The sequence below is a fragment of the Lepisma saccharinum genome, chromosome 21, assembly GCF_977018435.1.
Source record: "Lepisma saccharinum chromosome 21, izLepSacc3.1, whole genome shotgun sequence".
In the NCBI taxonomy this organism is placed as follows: Eukaryota; Metazoa; Arthropoda; class Insecta; order Zygentoma; family Lepismatidae; genus Lepisma; species Lepisma saccharinum.
The window spans coordinates 22,695,628-22,719,028 of record NC_139249.1 but is presented as its reverse complement, the minus strand read 5'-3'; the positions used below and the strand labels follow the sequence as shown (position 1 = coordinate 22,719,028).

Here is a 23,401-nt window from a genome sequence, read left to right as displayed (position 1 = left end):
GCGGCAATAAATAGTCTACGTGCTTAGCTTCGTTGAAGATGAATACTGTTTCTTTTAATAACCAAGAACATAAAGCAACAGTATGATTGTGGAGAACGCATTTCAAAGATTACGATCAGATGGCTGCAAAATTACGTTGCCGCTGGTGTTAAGAAGCAGTCGTTTATTTTCTTTCCGTAGCTGTATGCTTGAAGCGCATGGAGATACAATCTTTGCAAGAGTTTGTTCTTGTACAGACATGTCCACCCTAACGATACCCGTCTCTTCATTGTCTTTGTGTCAAAGGTACAAGGTAAGTGGTTCTGCCATAATTTCTACTCAGATCTTACGTACGTAATTCTGCTTTCTTTTTGCAGTTTCATTGTCAGAGAAAATTTTGTACTGGTTGGCTCTGCTTCTGCTACGATTCTTTGGCTTTTCTTCTTTTCCCCATTTGATTATCTGGTTTTTTTTGTTCTCTTCTTTTAATTTAACTCTTTCTTTCATTTTGTGCTTCTCTAAACAGTGGAATCTCGATTTGACGATTTTCACAGGATCAAGCTGTAAATATCTTAAAATGTGAGAAAATGTAAAATGGAGAAAAATTTTATAATATGTTTCTGTTGGGACCATCAAGATTCAATATATAATGCTGCAAAATGCAAAATCCAGAACGTAAAATCAGGTTTCCACTGTATCTTTATTTCGTTCTTTCTAACTTCATTTCTTCCCCTGTTTCTCCATCTCTTTCTATCGTTATCTCTAAATTGTTCGCTCTCATCGTCCTTCTCCGTTCTTGCGTGTGTGTATTGTTACTTTAAATTATTGTGGAAATTTCCCATGCATGCTCTTGCAGTGGACATGATTGGGGGAAGGCTAAAACTATTTCACGATGGGTAAGAACCCACCATTGCCCACCTGATGGCGACGCCCCTGTATTTTCTCCTTTACCTATCTGACTCCCTACACTTCTTGTCTCTTAAGTTTTTCTTCTTAATACTTGTATTTAATTCTACCTGTCTGTGATTGTCCTTTCGTCAATTTCATCTTATCACTTTTCATCCCTAACGTCACGATTAGCCAAAAGTAGCAGAAAAACAAAGTAAAATAACCATGTCAATCAATCAATTATTGTTTTCATTATTGTCTTCATTCTAATATTAATTCGATATTTGCAGTTACTGAAAGAAATAGTATATTCATATTTAAACTCGTGAAAAATACTTTAAACATCTACTATTTCCAATTTACTACTATTCCTGAAAAGCAACAAAAATAAACGTGGAATTTTTGCTTAACAACTTCTTCAACCATTTGACGAACAGATCCGTATTTAGTGAGGATTTGGGGCACACAGGGGTATTTGCTTTGCAAAGCGTCACAAAATGAAAAATACTATACTTGAAATGTCGTAAAAATATAAAAGAGTATACCATGTGACATAATCTGGCCAAAAGTTGAGTTTGAGTTTTGTTTCTAAATCCACTCCATGCACAGAAAGACTGATAGGGACTGGACCTACAGTTTAAAGCGAGAGTCGAAGCACTATATCGCTTCTAATGGTATCGAGACCATGGCCTGTTTATTAGAAGGCAACGACGTTGAACAAAAGTTATAACTAATTTTGTATATAGGTGGACATACGATGGTGTTAGCTCTGGGTCTCTACATATATAAATTCGGGCCTGTTCGAATCCCAAAATCATGACGACTTATAAACTTTTTCTTAAATTTATTTATTTTATTTATTTATGCTTTGCACTTCTACAGAGGATTGAACCTCCAATTACAGAAGGCGTACACTGTGTTTTGATTAATACAATGGAAATTACATGGAAATATACAAACACATATTCATTCATTCACGTACAATACATATAACATGCAACATACATAACACACACTTATCTACATACATTTAGGCAAGATGTGTATACGTAAGTCACAAGTATTGCACACTAAAATGGTAACATTTATATTAAACAATCTATATGACATTGCACAGAGTTCTATAAATTACCTATATTATAGTTCAAAATACTAAGTTGATTTTGGGCCCTTGCGAAAAGTTTCCTACTCATGTTAGTGTAAAGCTATTGCTTGTTGGTGAGATGTCGAAAAGAATTTCATAACGTAGGTTACCACATCTCCGCACACTGGCCGAAAAAGGACTTTTGGTCTGAATTGTGGAACTTGGCTTAATCTCTGACGTCAGCATGGAATCTTTTTACAAGAAGTGACAATAGAAAGACGTACTGACTACGTCAGTCTGTGTCAGGAATATTTTTAGTAAGTTATTTTCTTTATATCTAACGTAACACTTCGCTGTTCTTCCATTCCAAGGTCCATATATAAAGGTGGGTCAATGAAGTGTAGTGAGCGAGTATTGACTAACGAGAAATGACGTCACGCATGATGTTGATTTGTGAAATCGGTAGGGTTTTCAGACTGTAAACAAAGCCTCAACTTGCTTTTTCTTCTGTTTTTCAGATTACGCATACAAATTACGTAAACATTTCCGACCCTGACTTGGCAGAGCGTGGTTTATTATTCTCCATGCTGATTACGTCATCGCATCCCCGTTCCTTGCCCCATAATCTTGGGAAGTTGCGTCGGAACGCCACGCCAGTCCTTCAGGAATCTGGGCGTCCAACCAAAATAGTAACAGGACGCTGCAAGACGAAAGCGGCCGGTGTGCGCAGAGTGAGTTGCGGTAGTTAAAAATCTCCCTGTCGCGTTCCCGATTCTCACGGCCAAACCACTGTTCCCAAAGCCCTTAGCTTGTCGAAACGCGCTATCTTTGTGTAGATAGAAGGAAGTTTAACGACCTAAATAGCTTATACATTCGTTGCTGGAAGGAAAACATTACAGGTAAGACTTCTTTTGCTTTTGATTCAATGGGTATTTTACTATTTACTTTGAGAATATCCTCGCCACCGAATTTTCATGTTCGAGTCCCGGCATTGGTGAGTGCCTCGTCATAAATTTAGTCGAATCATCACTCATCCTCATCGTTACGATTAGCCAAAAGTAACAGAAGAGGCACACTAAATAACAGAAATATTGTCTCCTTGATTTCTGTTGTCTTCGTTTCCGAAGGTTGTGAGTTCGAGCCTCAGCATGAGTGTTTATTTAACCTAACATTCGTTGTCTTCGACGAGATTTCCTAAAGAGAAAATTGAAGTTAAAAAGCCAATACTTACTTACAAAGTTCTCTACACTCTAAAATAAATATCCTTTGCATTCTAAATTTTCGTGAAGCAATTGAATCCTTCCTCTCACATGGAACTTTGCTGATAGAAAGCAAAATGTGAATGTCAGTGTGGAAATTTAATCTGTTCAAAGTAAGAAATGCCTGACTAGGACATGCGATTATTACTTTTGTATCAATTAACGTTTCAATACATACGCGTTTTTTTGTCAACAGTAAAATATGAATTATACAATGTAGCAATGCAATAGAAATTATAATACAAAACGGAATAGGAACAATATAGTAATATACATATATACATTTATATATATATATATATATATATATATATATATATATATATATATAAAATAAACTACATAAACAATAGAAACTTAAAAAAGGCAGTTTATTTACATGTATAAATTGTTATTTCATACCCGATCATATTAGTAGCCTATTGGAACGCCAAAATCTGAATTATGCAAGATCCTATGCTTGGCTTGAAGTTGAAATTTTGATGTATAATGACTCTCAATTCATTCGAACGTTTATCAATTTAATGTCACAATTAACATTTGTTAAACGTTCTCTGTAAGATATGAAAAGTCGGGATTCGTCTACTTTCCTTTTTTTGTAATTTCTTAGTGAACGAGCACTGATTAACGAGAAATGACGTCACGCAGAGTACTGAGTTTGAGACCTATACCTTTAATCAGGAAATTTTCTATAAGGGCATGTTCACTTATACTCCACAGCGATCTCCTTTGTTCGATGAACTCACGACGTACCTTAATTTTTTTCTGTCCAGTCTGCTTGTTCTCCTCAACATGCTGTTTGTCAGGGTCAGACTCAATTAAATAAGACCTTAGAAACAAAAATTTATTTGTTCACCATATAATCCGAACCATTTATGTTGCAAACATATCCACAAAGTGCATTGCTTACAAGAGTGTTTGATGTAAATTGTATGTTTTTACATGGACAATCAGTAAAAATTTAAATCAGTAATTTCACAGACAACTCGGAATACATCAAATCAAGGTTGATGAACTTTTCATGCATCAATTGACACACTTCAACGTGAATTTTGGTTTCTTTGAAATAATAGTCTTCTCAAATGATGCATTTTTAGTGCATAACATAGACCAGCAGCTGCTAAAAGTATACCCTTTGGTGCATTTGTACAGCCAGTAAAGTAAATGCCTTGTCTCAAACAAAAAAAATAGCATAAGGTGTAACTAAGCCAAATGTTTAAGTGCATCATTGAGAAAGATGCAGGAAGGTGCATAAAAACGCATCAACTGATGCATAAAAGTGTAACTCGACAGAGGAAATACTCATTCGCATCACATGCACTTTGGTTCTACTTTTACGATATACGAAAATGTATGAAACTGTAAACCTGATTCTTCGCAGAGGCCATAAAAAACAATTTAGTGCATCAAAACACCGGTGCATCAATATATATGATGCATTTAGTTGTGTGTGTGTATTTTGATGTACCGAAAGCATTATTAGTAGTTTATGGACTGAGTTATTGGCTTAAACCTATCTTTAACAATTTACACATTTTAGGTCCTGTGACATTTGAAACACCCTGTATTTTTCATTCCAGAACAGTATGCCAACTTGGAGGACCCCGAAACCTTCCTGCACCATCATGGAACTTGCTGGTTTGCTAGTGGAGCCATCTGGTGGTTATTACGTCCTACCCCTCGACCCATACAATGAAGTCTACCCAGGAATATATGTTGGCGACAGGTAAATAAATGATATGTTTTATTTTGTTCTTATAAAAGTTTTATATAAAACTGCTTCAGTTGCAATGTGATCAATGAATCTTAAAGACAAAAAAAAAGCAAATCTTTTAGCTTCCTTTCATCTTCGGTTCACCCATGTATTTCATGTATTATAAATATTATTAGTAATGTTCTTATATAGAGACTTCATGTCTTAGCACATAAAGATAATTTACTAAAAGTAATATTTATTGACTTCGGATCTTATAACCTAACTAAATACTATTAACTAAATTCAATAATAATTCTAATGTACACTGAGCTCACACTTTATTGTTTACTAAAATTTCATGTTGATATATTACTAAGTAATCATATTAAAATAGTTATACAGATATAAATATATTCTCCATTGCACTTCTTTATGTTTTGGGGAACTTTCGGGTGACGTAAATTGGGAGCCATCAAACATTTTAGTAAAAGCACCGTTATGAAGAGGGATTTTTAATGAATGAAAGCTTTATAACGATAATTCAATGTAACTTAAAGCACGGGTTGCAAAAGTAATAGCGTCAAACAGAAATATAATAGCATTATTCTCCTGAAAGTCAATCGTATGATGATGTCATCTAACGGCGTTCATTACTTTGTGTTTAGGTCAGTAAATGGTGGTTGCAAAATAGAATATATAATAAAATAAATTGATAATAATTTAGCACTTCTGACGTAATAGCATAGTTGTCAAATTTAGCAGTGACCATCATGGGTCAATTATAAATCCCGTATAATTACTGTCGCATCCATCCCCGCTTAGAAAATTCCGATTGTGTCTCCTAGTGGTCACGTTGTCGCCTTGTAATCTAAGGGTTCCGGGTTTCATCCCCGGTGGAGGCACATTGCGTTCCGATCCATCTTTAAGCTGTAGGTCCAATCCCGATTATCCTATTTTAACATAAAGTGCTTTTAGAACAAACTTTGAATTTATAAAATTCCTGGGTAATAATTACATTTTCTCTCGTTATGCAAGTTTCTGACAATTTAGTTCAAACTGATGCGTGTTTTTGGAGTTGCCCTTGCACATTTTTCCAACAATATTAATTGCTCAAGGGTTTACGAGAATGAGCTTGAATGAAATCCACGCTCTTGGCATAAAAACGACAGTAATTTCTTCAAGTACGCGTTCATCAACTTTTCATCGCCAAATATTTGCGTTATAAATAGCTCGCTCGTTAATTTCGCAACGGAATCCTCATTTTGACATACACGAGAACCTGAAATGCGCCTTTCGCAATGTGTTTCGGCACGAATTCTAAAAATATCCAAAATCCGTTGGAGTTATCTTTTTAACCTACTCCCAAACAGCGCGCTGTTGAAGCGAAAGTATTCAAGAAACAATTCAGCTCTTTGGAATATTGCCGAACGTCTTTCGGCACGGAACAAGCAGCCAGGAGCAAAGGATGCAGTGTGTTCCGAAAATTTTTAAACAACCTTCAACCCTTTTTTGAATGTAACTGAGAAAATTTGAACATTGAGTGAGTGGCGCAGGAAGAGGGGTACGGGAGTGCATTGTACCTCCCCAAATTTTTGAAGGGGGTACAGTACCCCCTTAACCGTGGATCCGAGCTGTACCCCCTAAAATAATTTGAAAGATTCAAGGTGCTGCTGTAAAAAGATCCAATTGGCTAATAGCTCGATAAAGTTTACATTGTTTACAAACATTACTTTCCTTTCCAAAAAAATATTCGAACCACTGTAAACTTATTCTTGTATATTGTGATAGGCTACTCTAAGTTAGTTCACTTCATCTATGCTTTTGGAAACCGCTTTGAGGAGATGAAAATTGTTTAAAAGGAGTGTGAGAGATGGAATTAGATAAAGTTTAGTTTCAGGAAATCATGCTGCTGGCTACTGCAACTTTTTGTAAAGGTGAAGGGGGGAGGTACACTTTTCTAAACTAGTAGTCTACTGATTTATAAGATATACGTACTACATCTGCATCAGAAGAGTATACAACTGACCTTTTCTTTCAAATTCTTCAAATAGAGTTTTTTAGACTAAATGCTACCAGAATTCTTACAAAATAAATTGTGAAAATTTTTACTACCTATTATATAATATATATATTAATATAAATTATAACTTCATATTCCGTCACTGTAAGCAGAATTTATATTTTCCCCATTTTAACGCATCGAAACTATATCTACAGTTTAAATATGAAAAAGAAAAATCTGCAAATAATTGTCTGATAAAATTATCATCATGCAGATTTTTCTATTTCTATTTAAACTGTAGATCCAGTTCCGATAAACCTATCTGAGCGTAAAGTAAATATAGAATAAGATTTTGGACAAACTTCTGAGTGGAGACCGCGACAATACCAAGCACATACAATAACGAGAACGACCTTATCGCACAGGAGTCTTGACTCGTCTTATTTCGATAACAATCCTAGTTGAAATGAAGCAGCGATGTTTCCTAGACATTAAAAAAGGCTGCGACCTTTGATTTTTTTTAGAGCGAGTCATGGACTTGGGTTTACAATCCTAATAAAAATTTAGATATTTGTCAATCGTTCTCCAGGAATACAGGTTTCCATTAATTTAACATGTGCATACACTTTTTACCTACATAGTAAGTTTGCTTATAATTGAACGTTCATTGTTTCAAATCTAATTTCGACATTGAACTGAACACAAATCAGCATTATTCCAAGTTAAAATGTACAACTGAACTACAAGAAAGTTACACAAATCTGCTGAATAGACGTCTGACTGGGGCTGTTCCTGTAGGTTCAAGTTGCTTTGTCATTTGCACTGTGAAGCTTAAACATGAACCAATTTGTTGTAAATTTTTCTGCATCGAACAAATGCACTGGAGGCCCATTTATTGAAAGGAAAAGCAGGTTTAAAAGTATTGAAACTTCTAAATGATTTCTCTAATCAGTTAAGGTTAGATTCTTGACACTGAACTTGCAATTTCGATTGCATACACAAGGTCTTTGAGTGAAGTGGCAATGTGTTTTGGATTTTCGTTGTAGATACAAAAAAACTTCAGTTGATGCACATGCTATCGCTACCTACAAGTTAATTCTTCGCATAAACGACACTGACGCTCATTAGAAGGCCATGTATCTGCACTTAATACGACTACATCCAGAGAGAAACATAAGTCTTCAAACCGACTATTCATATTACCCACCGAAGATTGAAAAATAAAATCTTCCAAACGTATAGTTTTACTCTAACTCCTGAACTACCATCCACCTATGATAAATAAATCGTTTTCAATGGGTCAAGAGTTTTTCTAGCCATGTCATTTTCTTGCTTTGCTCCAAGAACTGAACTAAAGTTCAGTTAATTAGTATTCCAATAAAATAATCAAAGTTAAAACTCAGTTACATCGAAAATAAAAATTAAGTGCAAAATACAGGAACCAGATTATGGTTACACATTCTACCATTTAATACAAATAATAAATGGGTCCACAGTTTTCAAAATTCAAGAATTTAGGATAACTATGCATTTCAGTACACTAATTATATGAAATGTAAAAGAAATGAACAACGGTTCTGCTACATATTCACTCATTTGATGGATCGAGTAGAAGTCTCTCCCCAAGGATATAGTAATAATAAAATTTGTTTATATATAGCTATATTGGTTTATAATAGTTATTGTATAATAAGAACCATAACCATGATAAATATTATTATTGTTGTTATTTCTACTATTCAATGGCCTGACCTCACTTGTAAAAATTTCTGGCGACGCCCGTGAATAGATGGAATTCACAAGAGAATGACAAATAATATGTAACTTCGAATTCAACCTAGGACCTGAGCCTGTACATGTATATTCTTTAGGCGTTTCACTTTTAAAGACACATAGCAAAAAAGTGAATGCATATTTTTGATAATTATCATTGTATAAATATAATTTTTTGCACGGTCCTGAAAAGTGCAGAAGGGAAATTCCACGAAATGTGGTCCTACTCCATGTAGCATGTACCATGATGGATTAATCTGAAAATTATCTCCAGCTTTTACACCTAAATACTACACATTAGTTGTCATATGGTGCCTAAATATGGAAGTTGAGTTTTGCCTATTGCATTGAACATCTGTTTATTTATACAAGTGTTGGTAGCAAAATGGCCGTAGGCAGGAAAAAAATTCAGGGGGAGGGGGGTTCATTCATAATTGTTCTCATGGCCGCCGCCAGAAATTTGAATAATAGAAATAATAACAACAATTATATAATAATTAAAATTTCAGAATAAACTAATTTTATTCCATAATAATAATAATAATTAATAATAATAATAATAATAATTATTAATAATATTGCTATTGTTATATCCTTGAGGAGGCTTACTCAACAGGAGGTGAGCCCGACCCTGTGGCCGAGTGGTTAGCACATCGCGCTGCGACGCCAAGGGTCCCGGGTTCGAATCCCGGTCGGGCTTGGTTGTTTGTGAATGTCCATTCATCATTATCATCATTTCATCACTCATCCCCATCTTCGCAAATTAGCCAAGAGGCACAAAACGCGAAGTAAAATAAACTAAATCAAATCAAAATCAAATCAACAGGAGGTGAGTGAATATCCAGCACAAGATTTTTTTTACGTTTCATATAGTGTGCATTGAAATGCACAATTATTATACTTTGTTATTAAATTTTTAATACCTTCAAGAAAAAGCTTTAAAAGTTAGATGGAAATTTTAGTCTTAAAGTTTTTGTTGTTTGACCTTAAAATTTAATTTTTGGAACTTTGTAAACTGTGTAATCACTTATTATTTTTAAGAACTTAGCCTCGTGTATGTATTGTAACCTTAATTGCAAACTTAATGCTCTACAAAACTTGAGATCCTAGGTTTGAACTCTTACCAAAAGGGGATTTTAAAACCTTATCGGACAGGGAATTTAAAAGTTGGAAAGGGGATTTAGGAACAATCATAAAGGAATTTTCAGTCTGACACTAGAAAGAGGACAGCAGAAGTGGAAATGGAGGGGTCGTGGGTGAGCAGCGATTCCGAGAATTAAACCTGTTTCGATCAAATTTCAGAATTCCAAATGTTTGAAAATTCTAGCACGATCGTTTCAGCATTACCTAAAGTCCGCGCGTTCATTATATCCCCAGCGGTTAACAAAGGGAGCGGTGCTCTTTGTTAAAAGAAACACCCAAGCTGGCGGTTTTCTTTTGAAGAAACTGGAGTAGGAAAGCGATGTTGCCAAATTGAAGGAAAGGGTAAAGAAAAAGAAAGAGAAACAAACAAATTAAAGAATATGTAAAGAGAAAAGACTCACGCACCCGCCTGCTCCGCCTTGCAACTAAAAGAAATGTAAAGAAAATGTGGCAACAACGTCTGAGTGCACGCGCTTATCGGAAGCGGTCTGGCTATTGTTGGCTATTGTTTCCAGTGTTAAGTTTTATCAAAGGGTTGCCGATGGGGATATAATGAACGCGCGGACTTTACCTTCCTGTTGTACTTTTGCGAACTGCGAATAAATTTTTGAAAATGAGTTACAGATGTTGGTTTCTGAACTTCCATTAATCCAACATGTCAGAAGTTTCTGGGGGGGGGGGGTTGAACCCTAGAAACCCCCCTCTAAATGCGGCCATGGGTAGCAGGTAAACCGTAGAAGGTGTCCGCATAGTATCATGGTGCAATATACTTTATCTATAGCTGATTTTTAACCCTGCTTCGATCGTCGAGGTGAGTTATATCAGATGTGAATTTTTCAGCTAATGTCCCTTCATATCCTGCTCTAAAGTTCCCCCAGCCTCCTAGGATTAGGAGTATATTTTACTATTCTTCACACTTATAGATAACTAGGCCACCCTGTGGCTGCAAAGTGGTACTGATCACAACACATTTTTCATTTATGACAGTAGCGTGCGCGCTACGACGTCAAGATTTGCAGGTTCGAATCCTGGGTAACGTATGGTGGGTATGCTTAACCATTACTTGTATGACATCAGTTAATCATTCATCCTCATCGTCTGGTTTAACACACATAGGTAGAAAACGTTCCCTTTTTTGTACTTTTTAAGTTTGTAATTCGCTGGGCCAATTCAACTACAACTCCACCTCAGGCCTCCTACGCAAATATAAGGTTTGTGATCCAAGCACGAATGCGTTATCGAAGTGGCATCTAAATTGCGCAGTCGCAGTGGAAACGTTAACAACTCGAACTCCGTTGTAGTTTTGTTTCTGGCAACAGTGTGGCCATGCACGTTAATGTCATATCCCCAAAACCACATCTGGAAGTTTCGCGGAGTGAATCAGCATTCTTTTTTTGAAACTCTGCCAAAAGGAGCTGACAATCGTATTTATAACCTGTGCTTCTTGCAGAGTCCAAGTACACAGGGTTCTAAAATAGGGAGCGCGGTTGTTTCGGAAACATTTGACTTCCTCTCCCGACTGTGAATGCTTAAAGGATTAGTCAACTGTCTGTTCCTTCTTTGTGCATCAAGAAGTATTCGCTAAGGACAAAATGCCGTTCCCGCGTATCCGAGCAGAATGTGCAAGGATTGGTCCACTGGTTTGATGCTTAAAAGAAGAAAAACGCTGATCAGTGTAGGATCGTACTTAGGACTTTTTGAGGGGCGGGGGTGCAGATCCCAAAATGTGTAACAAAGACCCGAAATGTTGTTGATATCTGATATGGCCACCAACGTTATGGTAGAATTTAAGACAGGCATAGAATTATAGAGCTTTAATATTATGGTCCAAAGTAACCAAATATTCAACTCACAGATATACCCTTTGCAAAATCGAAAAATCGTCAAGATTATTTAATAGGTTTGTATAGGTTCACATTAAAACATTCCATAGTTCGAGAGGGGGTACAGGGTGGCTGTCAAGTAACTCCCTATTGAAAAATATTTATAACTTTTGTAAATAGCACAGACTTTGCATACACCAAAATGTATTGTAGTCCCTGAAGTGGTAGAATTTAATTGTTAATTTTTGTGTTTACTGCTCTCGGTGACTTGTGACAGCTGGCATCCCGATACGAATTATGACGGTCCGTGGTACAGGTGCAGAGATGTTGGTGGGGTGTTCACGGAACCCGTGTTTCAGTGGATGCTATACTGATCGCAAGTCCAACTGGCGGGTGACCTACTTTTTGCTACATAGCTCTATCTGCCCGTCAGTCGTCTTCGGGGGGGTGTCGCGATGAGTGTCAACAATCTCAGCTGTATGGGTAACTCCCGTTACAATGTTCCCATGCGTGCGTCTGTCTTTGTCAGTTCTTTTTATTGGCTTGTTTGTACAGTGTTTGAGTGTTCTGTGTACTAATGTTCCGTGCTTTGTGTACTATTGTACAACTTTTATTCAGTAACGGCGCTTATGAACTCTCCCCTCCCCCGTTTTACAGTACATTTCGCAACATGCTGTGTTTCCGACGCTCATTTGTTTCGTCCCAGAAACTTTCGGTGCCTTGTGACTCGAAAATACCCGATGTCAGTCGAAGAGAATTCAACTGATCGCTGATTCGTTGTTTCCCAGACGCCAATTGAAATTGCGACGGTATAAGACCATCAAAAACTGCCATTCCATTCAACAACATTGTCATGTTCTATGTATTATTGAACCTGTGCATTTATTTATAAAATGTTTGCCTCTGCAACAGGAGAATGAATATACACCATTTCCTGTTGAAGGTAATTAAATAAATTGATTAATTAACCAGCTGTAACGGGCATTAATTTGTTCCTTTTGTACGGCAGGCACACGGCACTCTGCACCCACGAGCTAAGGTCTATGGGGATCACCCACGTACTGAACGCAGCGCATGGTTCCTACAAGGAGGGTGGATATCGTGGTTACGTCAACACAAACACGTCCTACTACAGCAGGGCAGAGATCATGTTCAAGGGCGTTCCAGCGGTCGACCTCTTCTCCTTCGATCTCAGCAGGTTCTTTCACGAGGCCGCAGACTTCATTGACGAGGCTCTCAACTCCGGAGGTAAACAGATGTCGCTTTAGAACAGCGGGATGAAAATCAGCACTGGTTTTGTTGTTATTTATTGTCATAATTACCATTATTGGGATTGCAAGGGAAGACGCAATGTGGTATTTGAAAAATTTCCAGTGAGGAGGAAAAGTCGCACAAAGCCTGAATCACACGGAACTGGATTTCCAGTAGGAATGCCCTAGTTGGCGCTGGACTGGCTACCCATTTGCTAGTTTTCGCCTCACACGATACTTGTTACCGCATACTTGTCGGTAGACTTTTGTTCCCAAAAGACATTGCGCAGAGCAGACAATCTGTAAAGATGGACGAGCAATTTGAAAAATGTTGTAGGCGAATTACTGCGATTACTGCTTTGTGATTTTATTAAAAATTAAAAAAGAAAAGTATGGACTAGAGATTGGCTCGAAAAAATATAGTAATCAATGCGTACCGAACAAGCTTTTAAATTAACTCGGGTATGGATATTCATACATGAGATTCGCAGGATTCATTCACAAATTTTAAAAAATCAAACATTTAATTTAACACACTTTTAATAATAAGGATTTTCATTTTCGGCTAATCATATTTGTCACGTACACATCTCATCGCTTTGCATAAATACCTAAATATTAATGAACGTGAACACGAATGCACTACACGTCATCTCTTTCTTTATTTTATCGAGAAACTAACAAAAACAGCCAACACTCGGAAGCCACAGACAAGAAACTCCCCTTTGCAAACTCACAGATTATCTTCACATTCCCAAAATTTGCTCGGATTGGCTCTTTCACAGAATCCAGTCGAGGAAAGCCAGTAGAAATTAGAACATTTGCTATTCCTCCAAACCAGTCAAGCAGCCAGCCAGACAGCCATCACATCCGGGCAGGTAGCCAGTTCAGCGCCAACCAACTGGTTTTCCAGTTCCGTGTGATTCGGCCGTAAGTTGTGACGTTCCATTTGGAGCGCTTCATTGGATTACTACGTCACAGTAGTTGCCCAATCTCCGTGTGCGGCAGAGTTATGGGACTCTACGCGTACTTTATGTATTGCTACACTGAGCATTCTCAGGACGAGCAGTTAGAAAAAAATATAACTAACTTCTTGCCATTGAACAATGTTTAATCAGATCATATTACTTTAAACATTCACTGCAATATAATGCCACTATACGCAGTAACGCAGTCACATTACAATAAGTTGCTTCTTTTCTTTTAAAACTGTGTCTTTCACAGATTTTGCAGTCTTTTCACACATGGCAACTCATTCAACAGACTGGATAGTTTTACAAATGTCTATAAACCGGAAATGACTTCCTCTTTCGGCATCACTTTCAATAACCAGAAAGTAAAGTAGATAACAATAATATTAACACAAACAAATAAAGACATATTCATGTTACAAATAAACCAATAAAACATTACATATGGTAAAAATAAGCAAGGCGTAGCAAAGTCCAATCTTGCCCAAAATGGGTACATTTATCCCTTTTCTGGGTCATTGAACTGGTCAGCATAAATGATGAATAGCACATATGAATGGCTTATTGCAGAAAGGGACCTGAGTCACATTTTTGAGGTATCGGAGTTAATGGTATTTTTGATTTTCCTAGTTACAGACACATCTTTTAGTGCAGAAAGGACGTCAGTCACACGAGGCTATAGCCAAGAAAATGCACAGTGAAAAGTGTACTTTAATGCAGAAAGGTACCTGAGTCACTGACTGCAATAAACCTAGCCGTATTTATACGTTGTACGAACTGTGTACTCTAATCTGTAATGCAGCTTGGGGCGGTAAAAATACTGTCAAACTTATTGACAGCCATACCATTATTGGTCTCGCGACGTGGTGACCTCATGTCTACAAAAATATGTGCCATCTGTGAAAACTACCATGTGTTCCTACAAGAATAGGCAGTATTTTCAGATTTCCAAGTATCATTGCTTTGAATACTGTGTTGAACATAAGGGTACTGTCAAGGTTTCCGAATTCATCAAAGGTTTGACGTCTCACACCTTCTATCTGTCCAAAGGTGCAAGAATTGTAATTCCTACGCCACGTACGTTCCCAGTTGCACGTATGACGATCAAGCTTACTTAATTGAAGGACATATGAACTGCCTTGTCGTATGTACAGACGACGTCAAAGGATTTTATGAAGATATTCTTCAGTGGCCCACTACACACGGCAATGAAACAGACTCAGATGTAGAATAACACACGCATGTATGAGCTCGTACATTATTGTACTTCAAACACCGACAATATAGTCCAGAATGTGCAATGCACTGTAATTTTTTTCCGAATCTATAATTTTCTGTTGCATATATAACATAATTTAACCTAACCTAGCTTCTGTGGCAAGGACAAACGGGCGTTTGTAGGATATTTCTCGAATTATTTCTCAGAATTTACACTTTTATTGCAGAAAGGTACAGGAGTCACTTTAATGGCTCCCATGGCAAAACGAATTCCTTTTTCCGTAGCTAAAAATTGCTTACCCGCTTCATTAATATCGGGTGGCAAAATAGCAATGTCCATCTCGTATGTGCTTAGTCATCTCCACTGTCTCTAGCAGCATACTGCAAGGGGGGGGGGGGGGGTGCATTGAGGGTTGCAAAATTAACTATTCATTATGCTGAATATTTGAGCCAACAACGGCACATTTCTTTCTTACACTATCAATATTATACGATTTTTCTTGTTTTTCTCAGAATTGTGCAAAAGTGACTCAGGTCCCTTTCTGCAATAAGCCATTCATATGTTAAATATAATCTTTAACCTAATCTAACCTCAGTGCTATTCTTCTGGAACGGAAGATTCCGGTAATCTTCAAGTTGATTTGTTATTGTGTTCATCACAAGAACTACTCACAACATTGTGGTATGGTGATAAATGTGCAGCAATGTAGTCAAACATACTCATATTTTTTTCGTTATAATAAAACTTTTTTGGTTTTATTCTCACGTATAAAAAGGTACCGGTGCGGCTTACCATTGCGTACCTCCAGAAGAAAAAACACCGTTTTTGCTTCTGTAAAATGAACTTTCTGGACTTATACCCTTTTCCCGTCCATTACAGATATGTGAAGTAGCCTCAAGCGTGTGTGTACATTTTCTGAATTTACGTTGCTCATATGGGGTGTAACAGTAACCCTGTCTGAAGACACCTAAAAGTCAATGTTGCTGCAATAATGCAGACTAACGAGGGTCTGGCGTTTCGGCTCAAGCCAGTATAATCAGTATAGCAGTCCAGGGAGTATAACGTGGAAGTTAGGTTGACACTTTTGAGCTCTTAAAAGACCAATCCTTACACCCCAACACACATCGACAATACCTATACATATGATGCATAAAGGTTTTAATGTTGATGACTTGCCTCTAATTTACCTATAGCAACACTAGTTTCTTCTAAACCTACCCAGAATTATAATTTTAGTTATGAGAGGATTCAGCTTGTTTTGGAAAGTAGTGTGTTGTCGTAGGAGATTAAGTGCAAATTTTTCCGAATCGTTCACTGCACATTAAGTTCACAACCATTAAATGTACCTGGTGGGTTGTGGTGGGAATAGCTTGTAGTGACAATGTCATTATTTTCCAGGCAAGGTTCTCGTCCACTGCCAGCAAGGTATTAGTCGATCAGCGACGCTTGTACTGGCGTTCTTGATGCTGAGGAGGGGAATGACTGCACAGGAAGCCACACGAGAAGTCAGGTGAGACACACACTAGTTTCCTGTTACGCTACAACCAACTCGTTTATCTGGATTCGATAAACGAAATCTCGAAAAATCCAGAATACTATATTAGTAAATATTGAATATTAGAAAAAATGTTGTGGATACGACACAGTGAATAATAATTAGGGGCCGATGCCGATGTATCGGTATATTTTAAAACAAAGTTCTGGTAAAGTGATGCTTATAATTGACAAATTCGTTGATAGCGGCACAACCAAGAAGGAAGTGGGAAGGTGCAAAGTAGGCGAAGAATGGCGTTACAGTATATATTACGTGCACAATATTAAATCTCGTGGAATCACTTGTGCACGTTATGTAAATTTTGATTATAGCGACCAAAACATATTATTGCTAATTTTTAAGATTTACTAAGGTCGTTTCAGTTAAACTAGTTTTTAGTGAATCAAGACACCTGTGGTTATATAATTTTTGGTTTGGAGCGGGCACATCCAACTGCTAACACTTGGCGAAAATCGGTTTCTCAAACATGCTGATAGCACCAGCTTGACCATCCTAACCAACGTACATGCATTATTTTCACAGTTACAATTCTAATATGAGGTTAAGTTAGTAGGCCAGGTTTAGGGCTGTTAGCAAACCATTTTCTCGACGTGTTTGCATGGATGTGCCTCTCACTCGACCCGTATTACTTTAACATAAAGAATGGACGCGAAAGGTAAACTCGCAAACTTCAATTTTCTTCAACAGACTATAAACCAAGAATCATTCTGAAGCCTAAATTGCTTACTTTCACAGATGTGTGATAAGATTAAAAGAAATGTAGCCTTGCTCTGTTGATAAAATCTTATTGCAACTTTTACCAGGGTGGTTAAAGGTCCAGGAGTTTTAGATACATTCAATTCCGGTCCAGGAGAGAAAATCAGTAAGTGTAAATGGGTTCTGAACCGTAAAGAACCTTTTTATCTGTAAAGTAGTTCAATTCGGTCAAGGAAACTTTTTTCCGGATCAATTTAAATTCGGCACAAGTTCCGTATTGAAATGAGACAATAAGCAACTTGAACCGAATTTAAATTGTGCGAGAAAGAAGGTTCCGGTCCTGTTCCGGAACCCATTAGAATTTATGCATTCTTGGAACTTTAACAACCTTGACTTTTACCACACACTGATATTTGATCAAGTTCATCGGCTTACATAATTCAGGTTTTCATTCGACAGTGAAACGTCAGAAAAGTCACTGCCAAGGTAAACGAGCAGACGTTCATGCCAAGTAAAAGCAGGTGGTAGGTGGTAACCTTGTTAAAAGACGTTCCAAGCGGAACGGCATCAATCACCTACCACATGGTAGACATCTTGTAAACACATGACGCGTTCAGAAGCGAAGAACGAGTGCATACAGCACTAGCTTATCCTGGGAATTGCTTAATCTATTATGTGGATGCCAAGACATCGAATGTACGAATATCATTATCAAGATCGCGGAACAGAATAAACGATTTACTGGTTTCCTGGTTCTTTCTATTGGAGTCGCAGCTGTACGTCACTGTTAAATTCAGAGTCGTGACTTATTCTGTGACTGTATGGCCAAGGTATGGCGCCCTGGCGAGAATCAAAATAGATATTCGTGATATTTATGGTTAGATTTTTATTTAAGGAGGGGAGAGGGTCAGCAGCCCCCCCAGAAAGACTTACTAAGTACAAAAATTAAATAATGAAAATAATGAAATAACTAAAATAAAATAATGATTTATTATGGGTTATTTACTTCCGCCAAACTTATTGAAGGCAAGGATTATATTGTGATCATACGACTTTGAATGACAGTACCATAAAAGATATATGCAAGATTTATTACTACTTATAAAGTAACATTCATAAAATATCACCAGGAAATTTACTTTTCGTCAACTGGATCTAACATCATTTTTCTATAGTCAATAAATATTCAATGCTTTATCTATTTGACATTAATTTCCTTGCCAGTGCAGTTGTTGTTGTTGTTTTCTTACAAATTTTGCCAATCTTAAACTTCAAGTAAACTGGATAATGAATACGTGCTGTTATATTACTATTATTACACCGTCCTTTTACCCATTCATGTAATAAAAATATAATATTCATTAATTTGAATATTTTAATTAATACTATTTTAATTAATTTAAACATTAATAATAATATTTTGAGACACTTGGTTCGGACCGCTCCCCCCTCCCTCCCGAGACATATTTCTAGATACGTACCTCATCATTACCCTCTTTACTATTATATAAACTACATATAATATACAAATATAAATATTCTTAAATATGCTAGAAAGTAGTATTTTCTGAAATATTCTCAAATATGCTTTAAAAAAAATTCAATCAGATTTTGTAAATGCAACCTATATTATTTGTTAGAGTTTTTCTCATTTCAAAATTTCTAGCATGTAAATATTACGAACCATGATATAAGAAGGAAATATTGAAAGACGAACATAAAATGTCGGTACTTGATATAGTGCGGGGGGGAGTGGAAGGGAGGTAAACCGCATTCCTGCCTAGGACACCAAAATATCTAGCTACAGGGCTGCACACAAGAAAAATATTTCTTCCCCTCTCTCTCTCGCACTCTTCTAATCTGACTTGTTGGTGAATTATATCTCGCTATTTGTGATATTATATCCATATAAGGGTGTCCAGATGGCGGTTTATGACGTGTAGGTATATGATAAAGCCATACTAATCAACGTATACTCGGTCTCTGGAATCTGTGGAGCAAGGCCGCGCATAACGGAAGAGAAGGGGAGAAAGCGGGTTGGAGCAAAGCATTGCGCGCTGCTGCAAACAACTGGTAGCTGCACTCACTTCCCCTCTCATGAGTTCATTGGTCGAGTCCTTTGGAGTCAGTACTTGTTTTCGTTCACTCGCTTCAGAGCTTCCCGGGACGCGCATTTTCTTTTTCCAGTCAAGTTGTGAATGCGGTTTCATTTCTTGCCGCGCGTGCATTGGTGCTTCTTTTTTGGGACGTACAGAGACGAGTTTTCTCCTTTCCCGTCCAATTTGTTGCTGTGAAAATAGATTGAGAGGCCGAGGAGAGGTGAATTTTGAGCATGATAAACGAGCTGAGTGACAAAGCAAACATGTATTCATACATGTATTGCTGAAAATAAATCTTTTCTTAGAAAAATACTTCAGCGAGCGCCACGTCGCCTGCGCGTGTAATGGCGTTACAAAAAAATCAGGCACAGTTTCATTAAACCATATAACCATTTCGTGAACAAGACAACGGTAATTATTACAAAATTACAAAACAATGAATACAGATGTGTAGCCAAGTGTTCAGTGGTGTGTAAAATGAAAAAATAAAATATTGATGCTGAAAAATTAATACATTATTTGCGATTTTATGTCAGTGAACGCAATGCCGCCCGCCCTTGTAGTTACGTTTCAGAATTTAGCGTGATAATACTGTTTGTTTGGCCTTTGATTGTACTAAATTATATCAATGAACAATGTTCTCGTACTTGTATTTTCTTTCTAGTTATTTACGTTGATTTTCTGCCATTTTGGCTAATCGCAACGGCGAGGATAAATGATGATGATGATTGAAACTCACGAAGAACAGCAATGTCAACGTTGAGACTAAATCTCGGGAACTTCGGTGGCAAAATCGAAAGTCGACCACTTAACGCCTTGTGCTACCAAGCCGGTATTGCTTGGAAAATTGTCCATGACTATTTTTCATGAATTTTTCTTTTACATCCTATGCGTCTTTAAGGAATGGATTTTTACGTATGCTCGTGCAAGTGTTGTCAGCAGATAGTTTGAAGTTTTTTTTTAAATTCTTGAAACTCTAACTGTATAAAACACAGAGAATAAACATGGTTATGGACAATTTGCTTGGTAATACTTATGCATCCCACTCTACAAGCAACTAATATCTCCTAATGCTTCTCCTTAGTCATTTGTGTACTAGGCAACATTTATCCAGAATTGGAATAACGAAAAATAAGATGTGACTATGGCTGGGAAAGTGCAGACGCGCAACATATAATACTGGAATGCCCAGAATATAATAGAGAGAGAAATATCTTGTATAAAACTTTATATAATCTAAAGGTTCAGTTTCCAATAAATTTGTCAAGTTTGGTTGTCAATTCAGATGTGCGGATGGGTTATAGATCGTTAAAATTTTTAAGGAAGTGTAACTTACAATTGTAAAAGAGGAAGTGTTGTCTTTTTTAAATCTAATATGTGTAAAATAGGGGGGAGACTGATAATTTTAATGTAAAACAATCATGTATGTTTTACATGTATATTGTAATGGACAAAAAATGGCATAAAAGCTGTTAGGTCCAAAATGTTATGTTGGTGCAAAATTTGCATAGATTCAGGGGCACTAACAACTAAAATTATTGGAGAAAAGGCTATATTTTAAATACTCGGAAATAATTTATGGATTCTCATTATATATGCTTATAAACGTTTAAATTTTCAATATAAATTCACGATGAACTTCGGATATGTATACTAGCGCCATTGTGGTGGAATCACAAAGTTAGAGTTTGTAAAAGAAACAGTAATAAGTGTTGCAATAAATAGTAAATACACTTTCTGTAGGTCTTGCTCCTTACACGTTGAAAATATTATAGTAATGTATTTCTAGAGTCAAGAAGAATTAAATATATCATTACTTCTTTCATTTTTTAGGGCCAAAAGGGAGATAATTCCAAACGATGGTTTCCTCAGGCAGCTGTGCGAATTGAACGAGACATTAATAATGAGAAAGCGCCAAGGATGAAGCTAACACAAAGGTATCAAACTGACTACATTACCAGGCTTACGCATTGTATGGCTGTTAAAGAAATCGTGAATACATAATTTGGGTTTTTTCCATATGTAGAACTCAAATTACCTTGAAATTTCCTACAATAATAAGTTCCGGAGACAAGTTGAAATTATTTTGCGTTATAAACTAAAAAAAACCCACTGAGATTAGCGTGATTTTGAGTAATCTGTCGATTACTTCAAAATAATTTGGTATTTGTCTTGTAAATTAAGGAAATATTATAGCATTAGTTTATAATTCCATCCTCACTATAATATAATGGAAATATATTCTATCTCCATTACATTCGAACACTGACAATGGTAAATTTAATGAAAATAACCTTATTGTCGTTGTATTTAAATAGTTCAGTTGAAATTAGATATTCTGCTATGTCTAAATTCAAACCATCTCGACGGAGATTATTGAAGGAAGATTTACCTGAATTATATTGTACCTTTTTATTATTTTATCCAATTTTATTGTTTTATTGTACAATTTGTTCTTATTAAATATTTTTATTTGTAAGGATGTGTATCATTGATGTATATTTAGGTTTGCCTGTTCTCTGTTTCACAATTCATGCTACTTTAATGTTATTAAGATTTTCATTTATACACAAGCATCTGGATTTATGTAAAGTAGTTTGCGGATGTGAAACATTGTGCCTCTCTTTCTCAAGTTATGATAACTCCAAAACTAAGAGATCTACAAACAAAAAATATGGAGAATATTAAAATATGCTAAGTACTGACGTATATTTTTTTATCACAGGAATTATTGAAAGCGGGGAATTGATTTCTACAAACTAAAGAATGTAATTATGAATGTTAGTGTATTGCAAAATACATGTTATCTGTCGATCTATTTCTCAGCAAGAGTCACTTACTTTGTATGATTCTATCTATTGATATCGCAGTGTCTAATAGGTAAGTGGTGATACACAAAATAAGTTTATAACACTTAGACATATTTGTCTTGATAATTATTATTTTTGTTTTCTCATAGAACGTTGGTTATTTATTTGATCATTGGAACCAGCTCTTGATACCTATGTAGGCCTAACGTAATCGCATTGGACAAAGTAATTTCGGATTCAGTTGTTTTAAAAAATGCAAGGAATTTTATCTATTAATGAGCGGACTGATTACGGGATATTAGGTTCGAATCTCGTAAAAGAAAATTACTTTTGTGATTTTTCTCTTATCAATTTTGTTCAGAATGATCCTTATTTATCGTTGCAATTAGCCTGGAAAATATACACAAATGTAACGTAAAATTGCTAATACAGTTAAATGCGATATGAGAATTTTTTGTTAAAATAATATAAATATGCCTCTACTTCACTATTTCTTTCTAGCCAGTATAAACAGCATAGAAAAAATCGAGATGAGTATTCTGTATTTCATAACACTACAGATGCATATTTCTCTTAATGTGCTGTATGTAATAGTAATTGATAACTGATATGAGAAGTTTTTTCAGAAAGTTTGGAATGTTCTGCTGTTAGTCCTTCATGGGACCAATTTCGCTCGCTCATACTTGTTCGCAGTGGCGGCGATGGGGGGGGGGGCGAGGGGAGCAGTTGCCCCTCCACTTTTGCCCCGGCACTATGCTAAAACTTATTTACAAAGCGAGATATACTGGCTTTGCTCCCACCGTTTTGGAACCCAATCGCCGCCACTGACTCGTTCGAGTCTCCCACCCTCGAGCGTGTTATGCTCGAGCGTATACACTTCAATATCATTTTAGTGTGACAATAATCGTAAAAACGTGCTTGTAAAATGTCCACCGTGTTAGTTTGAACCCACAATCGTCTTTCTCATTACTAGAGCCCGGAAGTTTGGCAAAATGCCTCTTTTTATCTACTGGATATATTGATAAATTTTTTCCGGAAATACGTTTTTTATGTTGTTTCGAATGTTTTAGAAGCCTTTTCATTTTGCCTATTTTGCCTATTTGAGACCCCACTGCCTATTTTTAATTATAATGCCTTTTTTTGCCTTTTTCAAT

General features: G+C 36.5%; 1 protein-coding gene across 3 annotated transcripts; it reads left to right on the top strand.

Annotated features, from left to right (window-relative positions):
• Positions 1–114: 114 nt before the first annotated feature.
• On the top strand, positions 115–21,916 carry LOC146003923 (dual specificity protein phosphatase 3-like). 3 transcript variants are annotated; one of them, XM_083142425.1, is made up of 6 exons: positions 117–292; positions 2,470–2,850; positions 4,791–4,936; positions 12,657–12,895; positions 16,486–16,597; positions 21,271–21,916. In XM_083142425.1, the coding sequence occupies exons 3-6, from the start codon at positions 4,797–4,799 to the stop codon at positions 21,359–21,361; spliced, it is 582 nt and encodes a 193-aa protein (XP_082998551.1). In that variant the 5' UTR covers positions 117–292; positions 2,470–2,850; positions 4,791–4,796; the 3' UTR covers positions 21,362–21,916. The 3 variants fall into 3 exon arrangements, with proteins under 3 accessions (XP_082998550.1, XP_082998552.1, XP_082998551.1); XM_083142424.1 differs by lacking the exon at positions 2,470–2,850 and having other exon boundaries at positions 115–292; XM_083142426.1 differs by lacking the exon at positions 2,470–2,850 and having other exon boundaries at positions 116–292; positions 4,796–4,936.
• Positions 21,917–23,401: the final 1,485 nt, after the last annotated feature.

What these genes read in the sequence shown, in the direction of transcription:
- LOC146003923 (XM_083142424.1), top strand. Translation starts at nt 185, where the DNA reads ATGCTTGAAGCGCATGGAGATACAATCTTTGCAAGAGTTTGTTCTTGT. An exon ending in CGAGGCTCTCAACTCCGGAG is followed by an intron (nt 12,896 to 16,485) that starts GTAAACAGATGT and finishes ATTATTTTCCAG; the next exon opens with GCAAGGTTCTCGTCCACTGC. An exon ending in GAAGCCACACGAGAAGTCAG is followed by an intron (nt 16,598 to 21,270) that starts GTGAGACACACA and finishes TTCATTTTTTAG; the next exon opens with GGCCAAAAGGGAGATAATTC.